This window comes from Passer montanus, unplaced genomic scaffold (genome assembly GCF_014805655.1).
Source record: "Passer montanus isolate IOZ18808 unplaced genomic scaffold, ASM1480565v1 scaffold46, whole genome shotgun sequence".
In the NCBI taxonomy this organism is placed as follows: domain Eukaryota; kingdom Metazoa; phylum Chordata; class Aves; order Passeriformes; family Passeridae; genus Passer; species Passer montanus.
In genome coordinates this window covers 7,113,798-7,124,732 of record NW_024369485.1, presented here as the reverse complement: position 1 = coordinate 7,124,732, position 10,935 = coordinate 7,113,798, and the positions used below count along the sequence as shown (strand labels likewise).

Sequence of the window (10,935 nt, the reverse complement as noted above, 5' to 3'; positions counted from 1 at the left end):
TGAAATAAATGGTTCCACAAATGTAGTATTAGAGCAATAATTTATATAAAACCATTCATCCTGCCTGGCACATGATGATTTATATTCACTATAGAGCTTATTCTCTAAGTCCTTCGAGTGTGTTTCTCCTCTGAGAGAAGACCCAAACATACAGACTTTACACAAGGCACTCCTTGCATTCTTAACATTTCTCTGCCTTAAATAAATGCCGTCCCCTCTGTGGCAGAGGGCAGCAACCATCTCTGTTTTACCACATTACACATCAAGGGAAAGAAAAATATTGTTAAGGGCATAAAGCTTCCTTTTCTTCAAAAAAAGTGCCACGTTGAGCTTTCAGTCTTTCCATCTGAAAGAAGACCATGCAGGAATCACCACGGTCTTCATTTTATGTAAGTCATAAGTGAAGATCTGAAATGGGTCTTCTCAGTTGGGAATTTTTAGTTCCGGAAAGTCTTAAATGGAAAGTGGAAACCACTACAGCCTTTCCAGACTCTAATACGAGGGCAGGAGAGAAGCTGTGAGGTATTTGTGTATCTACACAGGCCTTTGGGATCATTCGGAGAGTTGATGGGGAAATACCAAATCCACTGAACAACAACGAGTGAAGCACTGCAATTCATGTCTCAGTACTGCGTAGTGCTAAGCACCCACTTAAGGGCTGAGAATTCTTCACTCCCAATGTCCTTTCTTGCACATGAAGGCCTTCAAATCCTTGCTGTCTCTTCTGGGATCAGCAGACCTTGTAAAATTCCTCCTCTCTCAGCTTCCCTGCCTTACACATTAACCAGAAATGATTATTCCAGAAGAATTCACCAAGGCACAATTTAGTCAAAAAGAAACAGTCCGCTTCCTGGTGACTCCAGGAACTTTTTGTGTGTGTCTTGGAAGAGGTCCTTTCAGTTACATGATTTAGCACTGGCAGTGCTTCAGTTAAGCAAGGAATATGCCTTGGAAGTATTTTCAGTGGAAGAGGTGGATGGCTCAGAAGAAGATACTCTATATTTACCTGCAAAACAAAGCACAGGGGTTAGACAAGGACAGAGAGCCTGGGACATTGTCGCTGTAAAGTAAGGACAGTGACACCTGTGCTGGTGGCCGAGGTGGCTCTGCCTTGCCCTGCAGCCCTGGATTACAGCAATACCAGTGTCGTGGTTGGACCAGGAAGTGAGTTTCTGGGAAAGTTGTGGTCAAACTCTTTGGTGACACAGCCAGCATGTGTCAGCTGAACTGCCAACCATGCCACAGGGCAATGATTTTCTCACACAAATGGAGGCACTTAGTTCTTCTCCTGGAGCACAGGGACACATCCAGAACACAACACATCCACAGGCTCCTGAGATGAATCCCAGCTCCCTCTCTCTTATGGCCACAAGGCTCTAAACTAAAACCCAAGTATCACTATCTTCTCTGAACAATGTGTGGATACAAAGATTGGACACTTAGAAATGAAATGTTATTTCCAGAATTGCTTTTTGCAAGATGAAGTCATAACTAAAATGGTGATGTCCACAAAATGACAGCCAGAGAACATTTGAAGAAATACAGTTCCAAGGTGGTGATGAATAACAGATGAACTGTGCCGTGATCTCATTAAGCTCAAAACAAAGCTCACTTAGTAGGGTTTAGAATCGGTGAAACATCCGATAATTGTTTTAGAGATAGATAATTTTGCTACTAGGATTATGCTACAATTGACTTGTTGCAGTTCCTTTGCATTAGAAGATTAAAAACAATCTATGGATGCATGGAGAGACAAATAGATTAATGGATATCAGGACAAGCAGACCCTGAGAGCAAGAGTGAAGGCCAAATCCTGTTTGTGCTTCAGTAAGGGAGATCAGTTGTCACATACCTGTTTTCCCACATAAGTTGTTAAAGGTTCTTGAAAATGGGTAGCTCATAGCAAGCATTGGTGTCACCAGGTTCAGGGAGGATGACTGAAAGAGAGAAAAATACTTTTAGTCAAAAGAACTTTCTTTGTAGCCCCATTTTAGGGAGAGAAAAAAAAAAAAAAAACTTCAAATAAACTTAGTTTCACCTTTCTTTGTAGCCCCATTTTAGGGAGAGAAAAAAACAAAAAACTTCAAATAAACTTAGTTTCAGTAGTATGAGCAAACAATCCTCAGAAGGCAAAGCTAGATATTTGTGAGGTATCAAGTTCACACATTTGCATGTTTATGATGGTGATGGAGGCGATCAACTTTAAAAGAAATGACAGGGCACAACCTGTTTGTCTCTAACTCTTGGCCAAGGGGGATGGCTTAGGCTCCAGTCTGTCCTAACGGGCAGTATGGGATCCTGTTCTCTTATCTGTGCCAGTATGGCCACTAAGGTAGCCACAACAGCTATGATTTATGTGAATGGTGATTGTTTTTGACAGCCAACATCCTGAGATAATCTGAGGCAAATTTAACTTGACACGCTAGAGGGCATTGGAACACAACTCTCTGCAGTCCAGATACAAAGGAAGGAAGGAACTTTTTGCTGCCAAAATTAAGTTTCTTTTTTGGTTCTGCAGTGGTTTGAGAATTTAACGGGATTCCTCCAAGGATGTATTAAAAAAAAGGTATGAAAGCCACATCTTTTACTGTTCAGTCCTTCTTCATTATTTAGTTATACTTTGGTGGGGGTAATTAGGCAGTGTTGTGTATTGTCACCTATAGCATAAGGTGGTAGAGAAAGAAGGTAAATGAATCACATATAAAACACTTAATCAAAGACTTTGATATTGTTTTATTTGCTCATTCTCCGACCTCAACAGGCTGGAGAAATGGAATGACAAGAATCTTATGAAGTTCAGCAAAGGGAAGTTCAAAGTCCTCCTGTCCCTGGGGAGGAACAAACCCAATGCCAGGACATACTCAGGGCTGTCTGATTAGGACAGAGTAAAGACAGAGCCAGACTTTTCTCCTTGGTGCCCAGTGGAAGGATAAGAGGCTTTGAGAAGAAATAGAAATACAGGAAATCCCCCTTAAGATGAAACTCTTTCACTGTGAGGGTGGTCAAACACAGGAAAGGGCTGCACACAGAGCTTGTGGTGTCTCCATCCTTGGAGCTACTCAAACCCAACTGGACACAGCTCTGAGCTCTAGCTGACCATGCTCTGATGGGAATAGATGATCTCTGAGGGCAGTTTGCAATTTCAGCAATTCCTGTGGAAACTGGAGTGATTTGATCCAATGCTGTTCTTCTGAACTGACTGTTCAACCTTAATGGACTCCTTAATTCCTTTGAGACTGTGTTCTCATCTTCTTAATTATCCTTGCTTTTAAGTCGGTTTCCTAGTTCTTTAGCAATACCTGTACAGGCTCTTCTGAATAAACCCTGTTCAGATACCAATATAAAATCAAGCTTTATTGTCATATAATGGTGATGGCAGCACCATTGGCAGCTCAGGAAGAGGGGGAGGTGGGTGTTGGAACTAGATGATCTTGCAGGTTCCATTTCAACTCAAACTTCAATTTGAAGTTTCTTACACATCCTGGCACTTTTCGTTAAGGTGTTATAAATGCAGAAGTGTAAGTTGAAACAATAATTCCCCAAGAAGTCTCCCTTGCATTTCTCTCAGGCTGTGAATAAATACTAGTACCAAAAAAAAGTCTGTTTTCTAACTAAAAGTTTCAGTAACATTTTCTGGTTTCTTTCTTGTGGAATTTAAAACTAATGTCACTAATGGCCTTCTCACTTTTTTGCCAATCATAGTGAAAATAATGAACTTTTTAAAAGGGGATGTAATAATATTTATGTTGTTAGTGTCCTCTCTGACTTGTTCTAATAAATTATCCAGAATTTAAAGTGTACTGGACAACATTAGACTACTCAGCAGTAACTGAAATACATTTTAGGTCAAGATTCTAACCTTTGATTGCTGTGAACTCCATTTGGATGATGAATTCCTCTTCAACAGGGCTTCTTGTATCTATTTGTTAAAAAAATTAGTCAATCAGTGAATACAGAAATTCTATTCAAATTCCAACAGTATTTTGACATAATGTAATAATAGCTGGAATCCTTACCTTCTTATCCCAGAGAGTCCCAAACACCAAAATGAATAATCCCTAGGAGACAGATAATTACATGTATTTTGATGACACCAATCTTTAATTGCAATATCTCATAAGTATCTCCAACATTTACCATAGTACTATTTAAGCTTTGAATTCTTTGATAGAGGGCATTTTTCTAACTGCATATCACATAGTGGACTGCTCATTTGGCAGATCCCCAGGCCTGGTCTATTTAAATTCTGTGTTGATCTGGTCTACAAACTGACACAGATAGTTTGGTAGCACTAAATGTACTTGGAAAAACTAATGTGTGCGTATGGAAGATGTGTGTGTATGGAAGACCTGTGCTCTCCAGTAGGTTCAAAGTGAGTTTGGTTTGAAGAAAACAGTTTTGATGCCATTCTTAACAATGGCAAATATTAAGAATTCTCTTTAAAGAGAGAGTACACATAACTTTATTGTCCTTAAGAAATTTCCTTGTATCAGGATCCTCCTGACCGCCTAAATATGTTGCAAATTCATACTGACTGAAAACTCTCAATGGTATTTTTATCAGTTCTTCTCTTTATCATTAGCACTTCTCAGCTGATCTTGGTGATTTTCTTGTGGTTTATACTGGAACCCAAAAAAGCATAACATGATGCCTCCAGCTACACTATAAATGGAAGCAGAGATGCTCAAGTTTGCCCACCTGAACATAACAGGGCTGTTTTCCTGTCTTCACCAGTGAAGTTGATTCCAAAACTACTGGCAAAGTAGGCAGTTATCTTTAGGCCAGCTTTATCTATATGGCACATCTGCTAAGGCAGCTAAGAATATGAAATACTGCTGAATTCCTGGAATGGCTTTCCCAAAGAGCTCTTTTGGAATAAGGATGTGTCAGGCAAATTTAAGCTTTTCCCTGGTGTTCTTATGCCCCACCAAGCACAGCACTGCAATAATGCCTCTATGTTAAATCACAACAGAGGAAACCAAAATGCATGCAACTCACCTGCAAAGCGTTGAACAGACTAAATAGGATGTGGAAAGCTGGATGACTGTTTTTGATGATGGTGGCAAGGCCAAAACCCCAGGTGAGGCCTAACAGTGGTGTCAGGATGGCCACACTTTTGCCAATCTGAAACAGAGACTTCCTCTCCTGCCCACTTGACCTATCCCCAATAGTTGGCCTCAGTATTTTTATTATAACAACTGCAGCAATGAACAAGTTCGTGGCCACAATGATCAAGGCAGGTATGACAAAGGCCAGGAGAGCTTTGCTGTCCTTCCAGTTGAGCCAGCAGACATCCTTTCTTGTGTAACTGTTCTTTGGCAGTGTGACAGCGATGGTGGTGACTGCAATGACAAAGGGGCACACGTATCCCAGGCAGAATGCCACTGTCTTCTGAGCAGTCTTACTCGTGTTGTGTAAGATGAACACCAGTCTGTAGAAAAGGATGAGGCCCAGGCTCAGCATCCAGAAAAAGACACACAGGTAGAAAAAATGGATGAAGAAGGTGGCCATGATACAGATGTCTCTGCTCACCTGCTGGTTTTGATCAGTGATGGAGGCAGTGACAATGAACCAAACATCAGCAATCAGCAGGGATGTGGCAATGTTCAGAATACAGACATGGCGCATGTAGGAGGTCGTGTTGTTTGTCACATACTTCCAGACCAAGGATTCAATTATGATGCAGACCACCAAGCTCATGATTGAAATGGCCAGGCCAATGTAGGAAATATAATTTTCAAACATTAGCTCAGAGGATCTATCAGGTGACATCAGGATGGAGAATGATGTCAAGTGATTGCAGGAGCAAATGACATAATTTTCTGACTCTGTGGGTGTGCAGCCATAATCATCCCAGTCCCCCCTGTGATTGTTGAGTGTGAAGTTCCAAAAGACACACTTGGGCATCTTTAGAGACGCATCTTTCTTTGCAAATGTCATATTAACATTAAACTCCTGGCTTCTGTTGCTGCTCAAAGTTGTTGTTATCAATAAACCGTTCACATATTCAAATGTTTTCCGGGGCAAAATATGTCCAAGTTTTGAGTACATCACACTGACAACGGTTGAATTTTGGGTTAGAGTCTGGATTTCAGTTTCACTAATGAGCACGTTGACTGTGAGGTTTCCTGCACTGCGGAAGTCCTTGTTATAATCCGTGTTGTTATTTTCCTTGACAACTATCCCTTGGAGCTGAACTGTGTTTGCAGAGACAGAAGGAATGGTGTTATTAACTGGTTGGAGGCGCAAGGAAAAATTTTCTACTGACTGTAATAACAAAGAACTTTGTCGTGTCTTCTCATTATTCAGGTCTTCCCAAGCTTCAGTTGTGGAATCATCAACAATTAAGTCCACTGTGGATAAGAAATTCTGGAACAACAACAGAATAATGCAGTTACTGAAATCCCACACAATTAATTGTTGTTTCTGATGGTAATTTATGCATGGTCCTAGAAGTGCCTTTTGAAAAAGCCCAGCATTTTCTTATTTTGCTCAGCCCATGTCAAGTCTTCAGTTGTTAGCCCTCTGCATACTCTGTTTGCAAGTTAAGGTTTCCAAAAGCAGAGCTGCATGACTATTTTTTAATATATTATTTAGTACTTTGGCATTATTTGGCATTATTGGCATCTCCAGCCTTCTTTCCTTTCTTTCTCAGTGTTCGTGCTGTCTTTGGTGTCTCATATAGGGCTCTCTATCTACAAACTATCAAACCTTTTTGCACTTTTCTGTTCAGAAGAGCAGTGCTTTTCCTCTGGACCTCATAATCAAGGTTCCCAGTTATTTCTAAGGTTTCTTTTGTTATTCATTTGTTGTTACATCCAACTTATTTTCCTTGCTTGATCATGGTTCCTAGAATTTACTCTCCCTATTCCTATTTCAGCCTTTTTTTTTCTATTCCTGCTTCTACCCATGGAATCATAGAATCAGAGAATGGTTTTGACATTTAAAGGTCGTCCATTCCAACCTCCCTTCCAGGTGGCAGGGACATCCAGCTTCATCTTGGACACTTCCAGGGTTTTGGGCATCCACAACTTCTCTGGTAAATCTATTCTAGTGCCTTACTGCCCTCACAGCTAACAATTTATTCCTCATACATAATCCAAACCTGCTTCTTTCCATTTAAACCATTGTTCCTTGTCCTGTCACTACAGGCCTTGATAAAAAGCCTTTTATAAGTCCCCTTTAAGTACTGAAAAGCTGCAATAAGTTCTTCCCTGAGCCTTCTCTTCTAAAGGCTGGACAACCCCAATTCTCTCAGACTGTCCTCACAGGAGACCTAGTCCAGCTCTCTGACCATTTCTGTGACCCTCCTTTGGACCCATTCCAGCATGTCCACATCCTTCTTCCCCTGGGGACCCCAGCGGTGGATGGAGTGCTCCAGGTGGGATCTCACCAGAGCAGAGTAGAGGGACAGAATCACCTCCCTCAACCTGCTGGTCCCACTCCTTGTTAAGCAGCCCAGGACATGTTTGGGTGTTTGGGCTGCAAGAGCATATTGCTGGTTCATGTCCAATTTCTTATCCACCATTCCTTGTCCTTTCCTGTCTTAGAATGCTGGAGATATCCATGTGTTTCTAAAATATTTCTAGTTGCTAAGCTTACAGCAGCTTCTCTTTAATGCATAGACTCCTTGTCCTCATCATTTTGAGGTTTCATAAACTTCTTTGTATCTTTGCTGTCACTTCATCTCATTTCCTTAACACTTTCCTGATCTTGATCCTAAGCAAGTGTGAAACTTCTTCAAGGAGAACATCATCCTCTCTGACAAAAGGGTCCAAAGGGCTTGGTAGGTATAGATAAGACTTAAAATAAAACTTTACCTGCATAGTGACCTCCTCTGCCTCAGCTGGGATAGTGGAGACCATATCCAGGATGGTAACAATTGCACCTAAGTTTGCTGAAGAATTGTTTATTGTGGTTAGCTCCTTTGTTGTCTGTTCCTTAAGCTGTGCAAGGTAGGAGGGTAGTTGAGCTTTTGCCTCGGGGCTGCTGACCAAGGACTGGAACAGAAGATAACAACACATCACATGCGTGCAATCCTCTAACCTGGCTGAGAGAAAGGTGACTCTGGATGGTTTGTGGATGGGAACAGCACTGTGGGATGATACCAAGGCTGAAAACCAAGGCCTGGCACCCATCTGTCAAGTGCAGTGGCCAAGGGTGTGGGCACTGTAGGAAGGGCCTGGGGATGAGGCTGGGCAGTGGCCCGGAGTTGTTCCTACAGCCTCACTGTTGGTGTGCCCTGTAACATGCTCTGGGCTCAGGGAACTCTCCAGGCCAGGAGCTGCTCCTCATGGATGCCATGGACAAGGTCACCTTGCCTGGGAACTGAGCACTCATGTGTATGGACATTATCCATGCAGTGCCTCAGGCCCTCCGTGTCCCGGGAGTGGCCTCGGCTCTTTTGCTGGCTGGTGTAAATAAAGCCAAACATTCTTCATATCTTTTAAAATAAACTTTTAAATGCTTCATGTATTTTAGAATATGATAAGCAAAAATCATGCAACCAACACTTTTTCTCCCCACCCCATCTCCATAAACCCACGAGTGTTACCTCAGCACTACTCAGCAGGTCATTTATTGGTCCAGACAGGCAGTCATTCCTTGCAACCTTCCATGAGCTGTTGATGCACTGGTAAGTTATATTGCCTCGAGTAAAACCTTTTGGATTTTTTACATCACAGCATGGCTTTATTAATATGGCCCTTTCTGCTCCAACGCCCAAGCTGTCTGAGCAGGAAATTTTCTTACCTGTACAGAGAGGAGACAGAGATAGAAAATAAGAAGCAGGGAGATGAATGAATTTCCCCCACAAAATTTGTGATCTGTTCAAAGGATTTCAGTTTACTGTCTTCATTAATTATGATCTTTTCATATGTGTATGTCTCACATTCCTTATTTTTATGGATCAGGGAATTAAAAAGGAAATCTAATAAAGCTCCAATTTTTGAGTACTGGATCAAATCAACAAACCAACACCCAAAGACTTAGATTTATCTGTTGGACTACAGGGTCAGACAGAGCTGGAGTGGGATTATATTGACCATTAAGTGAACAATAATTCATACAGAATTTATTCTTTTAGGGTACTCAGTACTGCTGTAGCACTAACAGGAAATTCATTAAGACCTTAATAGCGAGGCCTCAACACCTTTTTGGTGAACCGTGGGTGTTGCTAATTGCCTTTGATTGGCTTAGTCATATCATTAAGTATCTGCTGATTAAAGTGATTAAAGTAATTAAAGTGTCTGCATATTTATTGCCTAAGAGAGTGAAATCTGTCAGATACAGTGATTCAACTGTAGGTTCCACTGCTGTGGAAAAAAGAACATTTCTGCATCAGGGGGATGTGCAACATTTCTTCCTTTCCAATTTAGAATGAAAGAGCTGAAATATCCAAACTCTTGTCAGAGCTAAACATCAAAGCTGGATTTAGCAACGCAGAATTCTAATTACCAAACATTCCCTGCAGAGCTGACTGGAAGCTGCCCTGGTCTCTGCAGCACCTCACAGAGGTTGCCCTTCTTGTGTTCAAAGTGGAAATGCTCTCCCACAGGCTGTCCTCCTGAGCCTGGTGAGGCACCACAGTCTTTGATCCTTGCTAAATGGTTGGTGCAAGCTGGGAGCTGCATGACCACATTTCAACACAGGGGATGAAGCTTGGTGCTGCAGCCTGCAGTAGTGATTAAACTGTCACTGCTGTTGAACAGGCTGGGTCCACTCTCAAATACAGCAAAGACAACACATCTTGGCTATTTTTGTTTTTAATTACATCAAAACTAATATTTTCCTCTGTGTGTAGAAATTTCCCATCAGAAAAGGAGACAAAAGTTCTTGGATAACAAAAAGCTCTTCCTCTTAGATGTCACTGATGATGAATTTGTGGCACCTGATTTTACAAAGATATTGTAATATCCTATATAACAGCTATAAACAGTAACGTTTTTCCTTACCAGGTACCAAGTGCAGTTTCATATGTTCACTGTTAACTCCCTGTCCGATGCGGTTGATAAACTTACAATATGCCATGAACTCTTTCTCTTTGTTGCATTCTTTTTCCGTGTGATTGTACATGTAGCAAAGCAAATTGTCTTTTTTCTTTTTCTCTGTACAGATGGATGAAGACAGGTTAACACAGATTTGGGATTAGTCAACTAAAACCAGCAGAAAGCATTGGAAAAACTTTATTTTCTGTGGGTATTAGAAAACAAAATCAACGTTTCTTTGTGAAAAAGTTCCCTCTCTGTATGCTGACCTCTATGTCTTACTCACTCCATAATAAATCTGGCAGCTGCTGCATGATCAATACTTTTTCATTTACTGCTGTGTGAGCAAATCCTCCCCAAGCCCTCTTAACTGTGCAGTAATGAAAATTTGCTTTGAAAATAATTTTTGAGGATACTCTTCCTGCCTTTACCACAGGTGTTTCAGGCTGGGATAGTGTTTGGTTGTTCTTAATGGTTCTTTTGAACTCAGGATCTGTGCCACACTCCCTCTACTTTTCAGAATGCCTGTGCCTGAGGGTGGGTCTCCAGCTGCAGTCTCTTCCAACAATATCCTTGCCTTTTTCTTAGCTACTAAAGGCCTTCTCAGTCTCCACCTGCTTTACTCCTCAGCCTGTTGTTTTTGCACTCCTGCATGTTTCCTAAGTTATTTTTGGTAGATCGTATTTGCCTTTTTTTTTTTTTAACAAAGTAACATTTTTATAACTCACTCAAAAATTTCTAGTGTACAAAAAGCAACTCACTTGAAAACTTATAGTCTATAAAAACATGTCAGGGAAGCTGCAGAGTTGCCCTAAATTTGAAAACACAGAAGTGTAGGCTTTTGTATTGTTAAAGATGTGCTCCCTGTATCCTCAAAGAAAATGGAGTAGTTTTTTGAATTGCACTCTTAATAGGTTACTCAACATTTTTCATTAATTAGTAGATTTTC

General features: G+C 41.1%; 1 protein-coding gene across 3 annotated transcripts in view; it reads right to left on the bottom strand.

Annotated features, from left to right (window-relative positions):
* Nucleotides 1-23: 23 nt before the first annotated feature.
* The window catches only part of ADGRF5 (adhesion G protein-coupled receptor F5), a 47,262-nt gene continuing 36,350 nt past the window's right edge, over nucleotides 24-10,935 (bottom strand). For all 3 annotated transcript variants that reach the window (XM_039721577.1, XM_039721576.1, XM_039721578.1), the window contains 8 exons: nucleotides 9,954-10,106; nucleotides 8,555-8,751; nucleotides 7,821-8,000; nucleotides 4,999-6,369; nucleotides 4,017-4,058; nucleotides 3,860-3,919; nucleotides 1,853-1,937; nucleotides 24-1,006 (listed from right to left, as the gene is read on the bottom strand). In XM_039721577.1, the coding sequence (XP_039577511.1) occupies nucleotides 927-1,006; nucleotides 1,853-1,937; nucleotides 3,860-3,919; nucleotides 4,017-4,058; nucleotides 4,999-6,369; nucleotides 7,821-8,000; nucleotides 8,555-8,751; nucleotides 9,954-10,106 (2,168 nt within the window). In that variant the 3' untranslated portion in view covers nucleotides 24-926. The remainder of the gene's footprint in view (nucleotides 1,007-1,852; nucleotides 1,938-3,859; nucleotides 3,920-4,016; nucleotides 4,059-4,998; nucleotides 6,370-7,820; nucleotides 8,001-8,554; nucleotides 8,752-9,953; nucleotides 10,107-10,935) is intronic.